The sequence below is a fragment of the Triticum aestivum genome, chromosome 1D (genome assembly GCF_018294505.1).
Source record: "Triticum aestivum cultivar Chinese Spring chromosome 1D, IWGSC CS RefSeq v2.1, whole genome shotgun sequence".
Lineage (NCBI taxonomy): Eukaryota > Viridiplantae > Streptophyta > Magnoliopsida > Poales > Poaceae > Triticum > Triticum aestivum.
Genome location: NC_057796.1, coordinates 408,769,368 through 408,785,299, shown reverse-complemented (window position 1 = coordinate 408,785,299; position 15,932 = coordinate 408,769,368). Strand labels below are relative to the sequence as shown.

The 15,932-nt window shown below is 44.7% G+C and overlaps 1 protein-coding gene across 2 annotated transcripts; it reads left to right on the top strand.

Annotated features, from left to right (window-relative positions):
• The first annotated feature begins 9,447 nt into the window (after positions 1-9,447).
• LOC123171536 (uncharacterized) lies at positions 9,448-14,437 on the top strand. Of its 2 annotated transcripts, none has more exons than XM_044588989.1 (12): positions 9,448-9,781; positions 11,278-11,308; positions 11,386-11,454; positions 11,667-11,720; positions 12,561-12,638; positions 12,723-12,786; positions 12,863-13,226; positions 13,303-13,389; positions 13,504-13,566; positions 13,659-13,853; positions 13,951-14,008; positions 14,173-14,437. In XM_044588989.1, exons 1-10 carry the CDS (start codon positions 9,508-9,510, stop codon positions 13,838-13,840), a joined length of 1,266 nt encoding a protein of 421 aa, XP_044444924.1. In that variant the 5' UTR covers positions 9,448-9,507; the 3' UTR covers positions 13,841-13,853; positions 13,951-14,008; positions 14,173-14,437. The 2 variants fall into 2 exon arrangements, with proteins under 2 accessions (XP_044444924.1, XP_044444933.1); XM_044588998.1 differs by having other exon boundaries at positions 13,948-14,008.
• Positions 14,438-15,932: the final 1,495 nt, after the last annotated feature.

The following is a 15,932-nucleotide window of genomic DNA, read 5'->3' as shown; positions in this document are numbered from 1 at the left end:
TGAGACCGCCTAGGTGAGAGGTGGGCCTGGCCCTGGTCGGCGTTCGCGGATACATAACACGCTTAACGAGATCTTGGTATTTGATCTGAGTCTGGCCATTTGGTCTATACGCACTAACCATCTACGTGGGAGTAGTTATGGGTATCCCGACGTCGTGGTATCAGCCGAAGCCTTCTTGACGTCAGCAACTGAGTGGCGCGCGCCGGATTGGACTGGAACGCCACTAGGCTAGGTCTGCTTCCGGCCGCGTACGCAACGTGCAGGTGTGCATAGGGCGATGGGCCCAGACCTCTGCGCGCATAGGGTTAGACCGGCGTGCTGACCTCTCTGTTGTGCTTAGGTGGGGCTGCGACGTGTTGATCTTACGAGGCCGGGCATGACCCAGAAAAGTGTGTCCGGCCAAATGGGATCGAGCGTGTTGGGTTATGTGGTGCACCCCTGCAGGGAAGTTTATCTATTCGAATAGCCGTGTCCCTCGGTAAAAGGACGACCCGGAGTTGTACCTTGAGCTTATGACAACTAGAACTGGATACTGAATAAAATACACCCTTCCAAGTGCCAGATACAACCCGGTGATCGCTCTCTAACAGGGTGACGAGGAGGGGATTGCCGGGTAGGATTATGCTATGCGATGCTACTTGGAGGATTTCAATCTACTCTCTTCTACATGCTGCAAGATGGAGGCTGCCAGAAGCGTAGTCTTCGACAGGACTAGCTATCCCCCTTTTATTCTGGCATTCTGCAGTTCAGTCCACTGATATGCCCCTTTACACATATACCCATGAATATGTAGTGTAGCTCCTTGCTTGCGAGTACTTTGGATGAGTACTCACGGTTGCTTTTCTCCCTCTTTTTCCCTTTCTATATCGGATTGTCGCAACCAGATGCTGGAGTTCAGGAGCCAGATGCCACCGTCGACGACGACACCTACGACACTGGAGGTGCCTACTACTATGTGCAGGCCGCTGACGACGACCAGGAGTAGTTAGGAGGTCCCAGGCAGGAGGCCTTGCCTTTTCGATCGTTGCTACTTTTGTGCTAGCCTTCTTAAGGCAAACTTGTTTAACTTATGTCTGTACTCAGATATTGTTGCTTCCGCTGACTCGTCTATGATCGAGCATTTGTATTCGAGCCCTCGAGGCCCCTGGCTTGTATTATGATGCTTGTATGACTTATTTATGTTGTAGAGTTGGGTTGTGATATCTTCCCGTGAGTCCCTGATCGTGATCGTACACATTTGCGTGCATGATTAGTGTACGGTCAAATCGGGGCCGTCACAATATATATGAGATTTGAACTAGTTGAATTAATATAACTAGTTTATTTTTAGTATGAAAATTAATAGAACAAGTTTATTTTTAGTAAGAAAATTTAGGTATATGAGATTATTTAAACTAGTTGAATTAATATAACTAGTTTATTTTTAGTAAATGCTTAGTTGAACTAGTTGAATTAGTAGAACTAGTTTATTTTTAGTAAGAAAATTTAGGTATATGAGATTTGATGATCTAATTAAAATATTACTATATATAGCTACTTTATATATTTTAGTAAGAAAATTAATAGAACTAGTTTATTTTTAGTAAATTTTTAGTTGAATTAGTTGAATTTGTTGGGGATCGTAGCAGAAATTTAAAATTTTTTACGCATCACCAAGATCAATCTATGGAGTAATCTAGCACCGAGGGGAAGGGGAGTGCATCTACATACCATTGTAGATCGCTAAGCGGAAGCGTTGCAAGAACGCGGATGAAGGAGTCGTACTCATAGCGATTCAGATCGCGGTTGATTCCGATCTAAGCGCCGAACCACGGCGCCTCCGCGCTCAACACACGTGCAGCCCGGTGACGTCTCCCACGCCTTGATCCAGCAAAGGGAGAAGGAGAAGTTAGGGAAGACTCCGTCCAGCAGCAGCACGACGGCGTGGTGGTGGTGGAGGAGCGCGGAACTCCAGCAGGGCTTCGCCAAGCACTATGAGAGACGAGGAGGGAGAGAGGTATGGCTGCGCCTGGGAGAGAATAACTCGTTGTATTGGGCAGCCCCTAGACCTCAACTATATATAGGGGGAGGGGAGGGGGCTGCGCCCCCTCTAGGGTTCCCACCCCAAGGGGTGCGGCAGCCCCAGATCCCATCTAGGGTGGCGGCCAAAGGGGGGAGAGGGGGAGGCGCACCTGGGGTGGGCCTTAGGGCCCATCTGCCCTAGGGTTTGCCCCCATCTTTTCTTGAGGCGCCTTGGGCCTTGGTGGGGGGCGCCCCAGCCCACCTAGGGGCTGGTCCCTTCCCACTATTGGCCCACGCAAGCCTCTGGGGCTGGTGGCCCCTCCCGGTGGACCCCCGGACCCTTCCGGTGGTCCCGGTACATTACCGGTGATGCCCGAAACACTTCCGGTGGCCAAATCCTCACTTCCTATATATCAATGTTTACCTCCGGACCATTCCAGAACTCCTCGTGACGTCCGGGATCTCATCCGGGACTCCGAACAATATTCGGTAACCGCGTACATACTTTTCCTATAACCCTAGCGTCATCGAACCTTAAGTGTGTAGACCCTACGGGCTCGGGAACCATGCAGTCATGACCGAGACATATCTCCGGCCAATAACCAACAGCGGGATCTGGATACCCATGTTGGCTCCCACATGTTCCACGATGATCTCATCGGATGAACCACAATGTCAAGGATTCAATCAATCCCGTATACAATTCCCTTTGTCTACCGGTATAGTACTTGCCCGAGAGTCGATCGTCGGTATCACGATACCTTGTTCAATCTCGTTACCGGCAAGTCTCTTTACTCGTTCCGTAACACATCATCCCGTGATCAACTCCTTGGTTACATTGTGCACATTATGATGATGTCCTACCGAGTGGGCCCAGAGATACCTCTCCGTTTACACGGAGTGACAAATCCCAGTCTCGATTCGTGCCAACCCAACAGACACTTTCGGAGATACCTGTAGTGCACCTTTATAGCCACCCAGTTACGTTGTGACGTTTGGTACACCCAAAGCATTCCTACGGTATCCGGGAGTTGCACAATCTCATGGTCTAAGGAAATGATACTTGACATTAGAAAAGCTTTAGCAGACGAACTACACGATCTTGTGCTAGGCTTAGGATTGGGTCTTGTCCATCACATCATTCTCCTAATGATGAGATCCCGTTATCAACGGCATCCAATGTCCATGGTCAGGAAACCGTAACCATCTATTGATCAACGAGCTAGTCAACTAGAGGCTTACTAGGGACATGGTGTTGTCTATGTATCCACACATGTATCTGAGTTTCCTATCAATACAATTTTAGCATGGATAATAAACGATTATCATGAACAAGGAAATATAATAATAACCAATTTATTATTGCCTCTAGGGCATATTTCTAACAGAATTAATAGGCGCTTCAGCATCAAGCTGGATGAGACCTTCGAAGTGGATACAGTAAGTCACAACGACAAGTCTTTTTTTCGTAATTAAGCATGACTTATATATGCTTAAGTTGCTTCAACTTATAATTTTAAATTTTCACTATTCTACTAGCGCATCCCCTGCCATGCAAGAATTTTTGTCTTGGATAAGATAGGTTTCAATGCTATGGAAACTATGGAGGTAAAGAGAGTTTACCTGAAGACTGAGCATGCTGGTTATACTTTCAACGTCAAATTATACAATGCAGACACGTACACCTATTTTGAATGCAAAACTTGGCAAGCACTATGCAAGGCTTTTGCATTTGAGCCTGATATGGTTGTCACCTTTGATATTCGTCCGGAAGATGATATTGAAGGTAATAGGGACATCTGGGTCGATGTGCAGACGCCTCCAGTTCTACCATTATGTGAGTTTCTCAACCATATTTATGTCTTTGATATTGTTTATTCAAAAATAGTTGACAACTAATTTCTATTGACAGCTTATTTCCATTCAAGCAAACATGTCCGGCGCTTGGTAGACAGGACCTACTACTGTCCCGGAGCTAAACTAAACTGCGAGGAGATAAGTCATTATGTTTCATGGCTTGAGGATCTTGATGCTGTTAAGAGAAATCATTTTCCTGAATTTGAAAATCTTAGTACTCAAAACGTGCGACCAATAGTGATCGTATTGAACTACGGTCACATGTATTTAGGAAAGATGGCAAGATTTTTACTATTAGTCCTCAGTGCATCTTTTGCATACATTATTTTTTAAGCTAAACTTTCATTGCTAAGTATATTAATTACTATACGATGTTCTTTAACAGGGACTCCCGATGACAGTTGTGCCTCAGTGGATCGAGACTAAAGGTCGCATGTCAATTGTTAGCTTACGACCAAGATATCCTATAGTGCACATGAGTGCATTCGGGATTTCTGAAAGCGATGAATGCTTAATAGTGAAAGATTGGAGCAAAATTGTTAACGATCGCAGAGAAGTACTAGGGGGCAGCAATCAGAAGCGCAGCCCACGATTAGGAGACAGGTTCATCTGCATGCTCCAATATGATGAATCAGGAGAGCTATACATGTTCTATGCTATTTTACCTGAGAGAGAGCAGCAGGAGTGATTTAGCTAGTTATCATGCTCTTAGTACTTGTTGTCCTCTCATGCGTGTCTGTGTTCTTCGTCCTGAACTTAATCTCAAAGAGTGATTTGCTTTTATGGTGTTATGAATGCTTATAATATCATGACCATGTTAAACTCGATGATATCTTTGCTAGCTAGTATATACTGTTGTTGGTGATGATATGATGCAAGAGTTTTTATATTAATATGATGATGATGATGATGAGTTATTATATCATTTATGAAAGAAACCGCATATAGTTTCAACTGGATGGATCTAATCAAGTATATGCCATATCCATATTACTTAGATCACTAAGTGATCAAGTAATATGGATATGGCATATACTTGGTCACTTAGCTAGGATCCACATGCATCCAGTCGAAACTAATCTGCGGTACTTTCACCTAATGATTTAACAACTTATTATAATGTAAAACAATCACTAAATTAAATTGAAAACACAAAACTAAAGGAAAAATAAAAATTAAAACCAAAAACACACCCAAACATTTAGTACCGGTTGGTGTTACCAACCGGTACTAATGTCCTACACGCACCCGGGCCTAGCTCGTGCCACGTGGTGGCACGTTAGCGCCGGTTCGTGCCAAACTGGTACTAAAGGGGGGGGCTTTAGTCTCCACTCCATAGTGCCGGTTGCAGAACCAGCACTAAAGGCCCTTATGAACCGGTGATAAAGGCCTGTTCTGCACTAGTGCTAGGGGCGTTAGCTGAGATTTCGTCCCCAGTGAACACTCGCTAGATAGCTATTCCGAACTTTTAAAGTATATATATGAGAAATATCGATGTGTACAATAGAGTGTGTTGCCTATTTTTTCTTCCATATTTCCTTTAAACTTATTCACTAGTGCTTGCCCATGACGGTCAACATGATTTGTGGGTTTGTGATGGGGTTCAAGGCTTGTCCGTAGTGTGGTTGAATTATTTTTGTGGGGATTTCTAAATCGTGATCGACTGCAAGGTATTCCCGCGTGGTTGAATTATGACGGTCTTTCTTTTTGTCGTTTTATACTAGGGAGGGGAAGCCATCGCTCCTCCACTCCAGCCATCACAGCCAACCTCTTGCTTGGCTCCGATCTGACCTCCGGTATTGGTCAAACCGCAGCCCTCCACTGCTCGCAACTGGCATTACAGACACGCCACCCCAACCCTGCCCCAATGACCTCCAATCCCCCTCTCCTCCCTCGCCCGACCTTGTATCTATGTTTAGTTTAGGGCATCTCCAACAACGTGCAACAAAACAAACACATCAAACGTCTGTGGATACATCCAGACAACGAATAGGGGCAGTCATCCAACCCGATGCGCCTAATGTCCATCTTTTGTTCAATGAAGAGATAAGAGATAAGGAAGATAACGAAAAATGGGTTTGTGGTGGGGTTCAAGGCTTGTCCGTAGTGTGTTTGGGCTCCCTGAACAACTTCTACGTTTGGTATCGATTTGAGAAATTTCGGACATTTGTCCGTGTCAATGAACATTTGATGTACCCCATTGAATGGCAAAAAGTGTCCGGGCCGTCAGGTCCGAACATTTAAAACTGATTTGATGTAACCAGTTGGAGATGCCCCCTTCAGGCCATCATCTTCCTCTAGCAATGTGCAACCACCCTCACGCTCGACTGCGCCTTCTCCGCCATGGTGTCACTGGCTTAGGCTTGTTCGGTTGGTTCTATCATCTGGAGAGGCGACGAGGTCCTACTGGTGTTGGAGGTCTCAAGACTACATTTGTCGTTGGCTTAGGCTTGTTCGGTCGGCTCTATCCAAATGTGGTACTCCACCGATGAGAGAGGCATCGAGGAGGATGGCGTGTGGGATGGAGAAGATGAGGCCACGGAGAGAGTTGTGCTTGTGATGAGGGTATAGTGAGTGTAAGAGAGAGACATGCGGTATGTGGTGTTTAGTGGTGGGACAGATCACATTTTATGATATAGTATTTTGTTTGAACACATATAGTACAGATGCAGATGCTCATACATACGCACATACACTCGCTCCTACGAACATGTGCACGCACACTCTACCCTATGAGCACCTCCGAGAGATGAGCCGTCACATCATCTTGAGATTGACGAAGTCGCCACAGACGTCTTCGTAGTTGACGGGATCGTCCCCTCCCACTAAATGTAGCTCTATTAGTTAAATGGTTTTCCGCGATCTAAGTCGGGAGCACCATCGAATGAAAATTGCATTTTTGTAGGTCAGCATTAGATGAGTTGCACATTCCAAAGACCACATTTGCACAACAGATGCATCTCTAATTTTAGAAATGAGTAAATCATATTTTTGTTGCTACTTTTCATGTTTTATTTTTATTCTTTCATATATGTTGTTTACAATGGTCGAAATGGATTCTTTTTAAATTGCACCATTTTATTTAGCACCAAAACCTTTCATCTAGCTTTGCATTTTAAAGAAACAAGTTGTACACTTGCAACTCTAATGTTTGGAAAATGCACAACTAGGTATCTTTTATTTGGTGCTATTTTCTTTCATGCTTCTTATCTCCTCCAAGGGTGTATTTTACAATTTTTGTCGCATATTTTGTTTTAAAAAGTAATTTTTCGTACCACCAAAACTTATGGATCTTATTCTTTTGTTGGTTTGTATGTTTTGAAGGATGAGTTGCACATGTGGAATACAACAGTTGTGCAAAAAAAATGTGCAACTCTAATGTTATGAACATGCAGCTAGGTAATTTGTCTTGTTTATTGTTATTTCCATTCTTGTCTTTTTAACTGCTTCATTCATGTTGTTCATGATTGTTGATGCGTCTTTTCCCCCATAAAGCACACCATTTTTATTTTGCACAAACTCTTTCAAATCTTATTTCTTCTACGCCCATATTTATTAGAGGGTGTTTGGTTCAGGAACTTTTTAGTCCCAGAGACTAGAAAAAGTCCATAAAAAGTCCCTAGGAACCAAACGGGAGGGACTTTTTCTATAGGGACTAGAAAAAGACTCTACTAGAGAGTCTTTTTTGATTAGTCCCTGGAACTAGAAAAAGTCTTAAGACTTCTGAACCAAACACCCCCTTAGTGGATCACTTGCATGTGATGAAAATCATGATGCAATGTTCTTTTAGGACAGTGCGATCGACGACGTTGCGTCTGCACGACACTCTGAGCAAACACCCATCAGTCGTCACGCGACTGATCCTGATGCCGCGATGTGCTTGGCGATGTAATGATCGCATTGTTTTGTGATGCAAGGCTCGGCTTCGAACTTCCTAGCGTGATAGTTTTCGTACTTATTTTTTTTGAAAAAAATCAACCTAATCATCGGCCGTCAAAGTAGTACAAAATACACCAAAAGTAAAAATTACATCCAGATTCTTGGACCACATAGCGTCGACTACAAACACTGGAGCGAGCCGAAGGTGCTCCGACGTCATCACCCCTTCATCGCCGGAGCCGGACAAACCTTGTCGTAGTAGACAGTCGGGAAGTCGCCGTGCTAAGGCCCCAGGGACCATCGCATCAGAACAGCAACCGCCGCTGATGAAGAGAAGTGTAGATCAGAAGGATCCAACTTGTAAACACACGAACGTAGAAGAACGAAGACCGGATCCAAGCGGATCCACCGAAGATAAACACCGACTGAATCCCGCGAGATTCGCCGGAGACAGATCTCTACACGTTCCGAGGATGCTAGACGCACCATCAGTACGGGGGCTAGGTGGGGAGAACCTTATTCCATCTCAAGAAGCCACCGATGTCTCGCCTTCCTAAGCAGGACATAAACCCTACCAAAACTCAAAGAAGCACTTAAAAACGGAGCCTCCCCGCCAGCAAAGACCGGGATCCACCGCATCTCTATGGCCCTAAGGCCCAGGAGATGAGGCAGGCCGGCGGTTGCGCGGCGGGAGGCAGCAGAAACCCTAGCGATGGCTGCCCTGGTGCGTAGTTTTCATACTTAGGGCATGTTCTGATCTCCTCCAGCTTCACGCTTCACAAACTCCATGGATGAAATTGTCTCGAATGTTTGGACTCTAAGAAGCTGGCTTCTCGAAGCTATGCGTAATGGTAGTGCAAAATCGTGAAGCAGCGTCGGCCTAGCTCCACCGATATGAAAAGCTGGAGTTAGCCAATACTACAACTGAACTGCCACAGCCAAGTCAAGCCATCGAACCTGTACGCTCGCCCAAACATATCGCTCCTTGTTCCGTCGCCCATGCTCCCTCGTTGCTGGTGGTGGTGGCCCAATTTGGGCTGCCTCCAGTCGGCCCAACTAGCCCAAACAGGCCACGACCCTCATAGCCGGGCTTTAGCGCCGGGAGAAGCTGCAAACCGAGCCGAACATATTTTCCGTTGCTGCTTGGAGTTAGAAGCTACCGTAAGGAGCTGAATTTGTGAAGTTTTGGGAAGCTAGAGGAGATCAGAACATGCCCTATATGGTTGCACATTTCAAAACATTAGAGCCACACTTTTGTTTCAGTATTAGAACTTGTTCTTTTCTTATGTATGTACATTTATTTCTTTGATAAATTTATATTTGATTGCTATTGTGTTGGCTATAGATTTTTAAACCTCACACATATTCTACCAGTTGCACATTTCAAAACGTCAGAGCTGTACCTTTTTTTGTGTGTGAAAGTTTGAACGGAGTGAATGAAACGTCCTCTTTCTAACTATGGTCAGGCAATTATATTTTCAACTATTGGAAGTTTTGTTTGTTGCTTCATTTTCTAAGCTTGTACTCAGGCATTTCGAAACATTGGAGTTGCTTGTCTTTTGTGGAACCGCTTCTTGGGAGTTGAAACATTTTCCCATCTTTTTTCTTTTCACTGTGTTAAAGTCTAAATTCAGCTAGAAGTCCACCACTAAAAAAGAAAAGAAAAAACCCGCTCAAAAAAAAGAAAAGAAAAAAGAAGCTAGAAGTCCAAAACCCGGTGCACAACCTGTCGCTCGCCCCACACCCAGCCGTCGCCATCGGGCCTCACCAATGGCGCGGCATCCATTCCGCGCCCTCTTTCCAGTGGTTTCCCAGTTGGTGTCCGCCCGCTCCCGCCGTTCGTCGGCGACGGCGGCGTCGCCCTCTCCACCCCACGTCGGTGGGAAGGCAGCTACAGGAGCGGCGGCGGAGGCCGCGCACGCTGCCGCCTGCTCCGCTGGGGAGGCGCCCCGCAAGGCTTTGCGCCCTTTCGACCTCCTGAGGAGGAAGAAGTACGTCTTCGCAGGCCTCCTCGGCTTCTTCTACCTGCACATGATCAGGCACGGTGAGTTCAATGGGATTCGGCCTTGTGATTAGGGCAACCGAAAACTGGGGCTCGTAATCGATGGTGATTTTGTTGCCTCCTCGCCTTGGGTACCGTGATTAGGGATTTAGGGCTAAATTGAATTAGGTTGTGCGGGTTTATATTTGGATGCTTCTCTTGCCGCCGATTTATTTGGTCGAGGTCGAGGTCGTAGCCGGGAGATGTGCCGTGCTACTGGTTCGGAACGCCACCACGCTATGGTTGCTGCCGACATGGGCAGCCGAGCGAAGTGTCGAACACCTTGGGGTCATGGTGGGAGCGAGCACCGCGTCAGTTTGTACTGTGAGGTCTAGATTCTCGCACGAATTTGCTTTGTACGGTGGATCGAATGGATACGTAGAGGATAACTGAACTCGTCGGAGAAGAAAATAGAGTCGAAAATTCAGAGAAGATAGTGGATACGCACAGGATAACAGTACTGACCAACACAACCCATGCCTCCATTTACCTGCACAAGATCTGATCTAGTGTTCACCAAATATCTTAAGCTGCCAACGATACTGCGGTAGTAAGTAGCACCTGCCTTTTCATCTTGATCTAACTTGAAGAGTTTCAGACATGGCTCCATTGGTATTCGACATGAATTGCAGTCAGCCATGCCTGTCTTCTCCAAAATTTTGAGAGCCTACCCTGTTTGACATTGCGAAATTCCATTCGCTGTTTGAGCTATCTCAGTGCCCAGATAATATGATAGTAAACCCAAGATCACTCACTTTGAACAGCTCAACCATCTCCTTCTTGAAACCGCAAATTTCCTCAATGTTCGATCCAGTGATTACTAAGTTATTGGCATAAACACCGACTAGTAATTGTGCTGCACCAGTTTTTCTCAGATAAACCCCATGTTCCACATGACACCTCTGAAATCCTAGGGTCAACAATGTAGCGGCCAGCTTTGCATTCCATGCTCTGGGAGCCTGGCATAGCCCATACAAAGCCTTGTTGGCTTTAACACTTTGTGCTCTTCACCTTGCACCTCGAAACCAGGAGACTGACAGACATACACACTTTACACAGCTTCTTCCAATTCCCCATTTAGGAATGCTGATTTTACATCCATATGGTGGAGCTCCCACCCCTCTTGAGCGGCGAGTGGCACAATTAGTCTTACAATCTCCAGTCATGCAACATGAGCAAACACTTCTTCATAATCAACACCCTTTCATTGCATATAACCCTTTGCCACGAGCCTGCCTTTGTGTTTCACGATTGCACCGGATGGGTCCTTTTTCAATTTGAGACTCGTTGAGGCTCCCCATGGTTGCCTAGGATTTTACTAGCTCTGAATACTAAATGTCACCCCGTGGCTGCCGGTGAGGTACCGTGACGTGAGCTAGAGGATAACGAGGGAGTGATGCATGCTTACACATCCCTTCTGTGCAGCAACTCTTATGATATCATCCCCTAATTTGCTGTTTGTTCATGGTATTGATAGTCTTGTTTCTTTTTTCGTGCAGCACCTCTTGTCGATATTATGTCTATACTGAGGTAAGGCATATTAATGTTTCAAGAAATCTGATATAGCTTTGATGTTTTTATTTAATAATTTTGTGATGTGATTATAGAGGATTAAGAAAACCCAAAGAAGAAGACGAAAAGGTTGAGGATGTTGGCTCAAACAAAGATCCTATCAAGTATGATTTTGTGCTTGCAACATGAATTTATTTGACACGAGTCTATTTTGAAACTCTTTTGAACTGGATATCAGTTTTGTACTGATTCATTTTTTTGACTATAAACAGTAGGGTAATTTTGTACTGATTCATACTAGCAATCAAGTAGAAAACCATCAAATACAGACTTGTTTGTACCTAATACAGACTTGCGTCTTTTTGTCTTTTTGTAGCTCTGAAGCTGACACAGAAGAGGTGAAAGAGGGGGCTGCCATCTCAGCAAAGAGGTTTGTTTTGAGGTTGTCGAATAGCAACTAGATTTAGAGAGTGGTATTTTAAGCTCGTTTGTAACTACATTCCTTATCTCGTTGGGTTGCCTAGGGTAGCTGCGGTGGGCCTACTGCTTCAGTCATTCAGCAGTGCACATATATGTATCAACCATGGGGTTTGACTTACTGTTGTCTACACTACAGTGAGCAGTAGGCCATAGGCTTCTGTAGCTGAATGCATGCGCCTACAACGTTTAGTCGGCTGTGGAACTATGTGGTCTTTGTTCACCATTGACTGCTCCAATTTGCTATGCTTGCATAGGATCATATGGTTGTCAGTACATATATACATACATACTAGTACACTGATTTACACGTAAAACATAACCTAACATGTTTATGCATCTAGCAACAACTAAGGACTACAGCTTAACCTTTGAGGGTTTGAATTCCATGTCACTACGTTTACTGATGTTTGTACTGCAAAATCACATTCTTATGTTGTTCCTTAGTAAAAGCGCTAATCCTCTTCCTGAGAAAACGCTAGTTCTGGGCATGGTTAGACACAGTCTCTGACATTAGAATGGCAGAAAGTTCCTAGCCTATAATAGCACTCTGTGGGGCGTGAGAGTCAAACCCTCGGTTCTGGTAATAGCCCGGGTAATCCCTGGTGCAGCACTGTCAGTGGCATGTATCCCTTAGCACAAGAGTGTACCTGCATGCGAGCTCTTTTACAACTTTCCCCTAGATTTAGTAATTCTGAAACATGAGAATGACTATGTAGGAAGGATAACAGAGCACATGCACAAATGTCTCTTTACCTGATCAATGCTCCGAATATGCTTGTGCTTTTTGTAGTTCTGCACCTGGCTTGCACGGAGATAATGCTTATGACAAAAAAGAGAGGAAGGGCAATGCTGGAATCTCAGCAAACATGTATTATTTTGAAACTATCGAATAATGTTTTCTGCAGCGTTCTTTTTTATATTTTCATGATAAATATAATTTCATTTGAAACAGGGTACTTAAGATCCCAACGACTCCCGGTTCCCACCTTGAGATTGTTATCAGAGCTGATATGCCGGTATATTATGTTTTTTTGGCAGTTTGTGTGCAGATTTGTTTGTAAAATCTCATTTCTGCTTCTTTACTTTTTTCAGATGAATCAACTGGCTGCCTTATCCGAGTCTGTAAAATCCGGAAATTTCACATTTAACCAGGACGATCTAAGCATTGCTTTGAGACATGCCGCAAATGATCGCATCACTTTCCTGAAAAACAAAGAAAACTTTGTCTTAGAGAAAGATAAAGAACAATTAAAACTTGAGCAGGCTGCCGTTGCTAAACTAAATGAGTTGATTGAAAATCTTTCAGCACCACCAAAACCTGAATCTGATATGCCAGCTTTAGTTGAGGATTTGCTTAAGCATTGGTTCAATGATTTGGTGCTTTATCTTGTTACCACTATCTTGGGATCTGTTTACCTGTATCTTAAGTCCAGGATTGAGGAGCTGAACATTGCTGGTGAGTTTTAGACGGCTTCAAACAGTTGTCTATTTGTTATTTGATCAGAGCACTGAAAAAAAAATTGTCTGTGCAGATTTGCTAAATTTGGCTACCGGAGCAGTGTCCTCCTGGATAGAGACAGAAATTGAGATTCTTCGATTGCCGGTTTGCCCATTTTCAGGTATTTGTTTATGCAGCCATGGTTGTCATATTTAAGACAAAGCTCTTTTGTTTGTTTGAATGACTGTGCTGTAGGGAACTTGTTTTCTTATTTGATTGAATGCCTTTCCTGTAGGTATGATTGTTCTGTTAGCAGCAAGTGAAACTGTGTTGTCCATTAGTGTTGAGAATAATACTGGTATGTTATGAGAGCATTATAATATGTATCTTAAAATGCCATACTATACTCGTCTAGCACTTTTTAAAACACAGTTTCCTCACCCCTGTTAGAACCCGAGGTTGTGAAAGGCCCAGAGTTCACCCAGCTCCCTCAGATATCAGACGAGGATATGCTTTTTCTGTACAAGTGGATGCTTGAAGAGTACAGACTGATGAAACCTAAGAATGCCGAAGAGAAAGAAAGGATTGATACAGCCAAGGCTCTTCTAAAAGAGTTAATCCGCACTAAATAGTTCTCAATTAGAGGTTTGTTTCAAGTGATCTGCTGATCCTATAGGTGAATTCAATGTTATAGTTTTTGCCTTGGCTTTATGATGATGACATTTTTTGTTGCTGGCAGCAGATGACCAAAGGACAGTCACAGAGTAACTCTCTCTTTGATTGCTGGCCGCTTCTGAAATGTGAGCATGTTATCCCAGTTAATGTACTAGATGCTATTATGCTTGCACAGTAGTATGCTGTAAACATGCCCAGAAAGCATTTAACTTTTGCTTTTGATTAACTACTTTGTGAATTGTGCGACGATAAAATGGCCTGCTTAATCACTATCTTCTCTTAATTCCAGGATGCAATTTTTGGTAGATTGAAGGTCTTGCCCAGTTTTATCGCCTCCAGGATCTTCTGTTTTTTCTCTGTAGCTTCTACGTATGAGGGAACGGCTTTTTTTTTCTTTTTCTTGAGGTATATGTGAGGACACATTTGTAATGGAAGTGTGGTTGGCTACGTTTTGGACGCGTGAAGCTATAACTTGTGGCTGGCTGACTGTTTTGGACAAGGAATTAGCTTGTGTTGTTGGCTGCTTTTGAGAAGTGGATTTAGCAATTTGATCACTGTTGCTCCTATTATTTGAAATTCCGCAACTGACCGGGTGTGGACACCCCCGCATTTACGTTGATCCTGTAACTGGCGGTCTGACCTGATAAGCTAGAATCGCCAAGTCTGGTACGCGATGTATCTCTAAATGGTGATGCAATTTTTTTGCGCCCCATATTTTGGTCCAAACTGCCGCATATTTGAAGCTCTCCACCTAGCTGCTGCAAAAGGCCAAAGCAGTCGCGCGCAGCTCAACTGCCATGCTGACAAGTTCCCGCTGCCTCTCCCGTGATCGCCGCTGGGGTCTTGCCGTTCCACGCCGCGGCCGTCGTCTACCTTTGCTCAGCCGCCACCCCTCGCCCAATCCCACCGCTCCGGACAGCTTCAACAGCCACGCCACCATCGCCAGTTCGGGATCCGCTGCCGCCTCGATTTGCATCGAGTATGGCCATTCGTCGCCCTTAATTGCCACCGCATCACTTCTACTCGCCGTTGAGGTCTATTAGTGGCCGCCGCAATGACCACGTGGCCACCGCCACCGAGCCGAGCCGCTGCTCCTTTGGAGCTCTTGGCTTTCGGACGGCGCGGCAACACCGTCTTTTGCCACAGCACCCAACTCTACGGTGAACAAGACCACCTGAAGGCCATTCCTAACCGGCGGGGCGACCACCCTTGACGAGCAGTCGGCCGGAATTCTCCTCCCTGCGCATTAAGTGTTCGAAGAAAAGCCTCTAAGGTGTTTTTTTGTTTATTATATATTTTTTGCGATATAGGAGTTTATTCTAATGGAAAGTAGAACTCGTTTTAATCCTCTCTGCGGGGTAATTTCTTATTCGAAGAGGAATATGAGATGGACGAAACTAGGACATTGCTTTGATCATGATGACGCACATGCATAAGAGGTCGAAGCGTGGTGATTTCGTTGTCGGCCGTGAGGTGATTCATAGGTTGAGGCAATATGGGCACAATAGACTGATGTTTACCTATTCTTCTTAACTTCCGTGTATCCAGAACGATACTTTCAACGTCGGTTTAGGGTGGCTCCGTATTTGTTCCACCACATTGCCACTTGTGTGAAGTAGCATGATCGATTCTTTGAGCAGAGTAGGAATTGTGTCGAAGATCTTGGACACAACACTATCTAGAAGGTGATTGTGGCATTGCACACGATAGCATATGGTATTGCAGCAGATTTTATTGAGAATGGGAGAGAACACTTCCTTCAAGTATGTCAAGCAATTTGCAAGTGCAGTGGTTGAACTGTTCGGGCCAGAGTATTTGGGAGCACCAAATGCTTAGGATACTAGGCTTTTTGGAGATGAACAAAGCACGTGGGTTTCTAGGCATGCTCGGCTCAGTTGATTTCATGCACTGGAGGTGAAAGAACTGCCCTGCAGCATGACATGGATAGTTCAAAGGACATAAGAAGGATGCCACCATCATTCTTGAAGCCACGGCCAATTAGGAGACATGGATTTGGCATGCATATTTTGGGATGCCTGGATCTTGCGA

Bases quoted from the DNA above. Each gene is read 5' to 3' on its own strand.
- LOC123171536 (XM_044588989.1), top strand. From the start codon at position 9,508: ATGGCGCGGCATCCATTCCGCGCCCTCTTTCCAGTGGTTTCCCAGTTG. The intron at 11,455-11,666 runs GTATGATTTTGT...GTCTTTTTGTAG, and splicing joins TCAAACAAAGATCCTATCAA to CTCTGAAGCTGACACAGAAG. The intron at 13,227-13,302 runs GTGAGTTTTAGA...TTGTCTGTGCAG, and splicing joins TGAGGAGCTGAACATTGCTG to ATTTGCTAAATTTGGCTACC.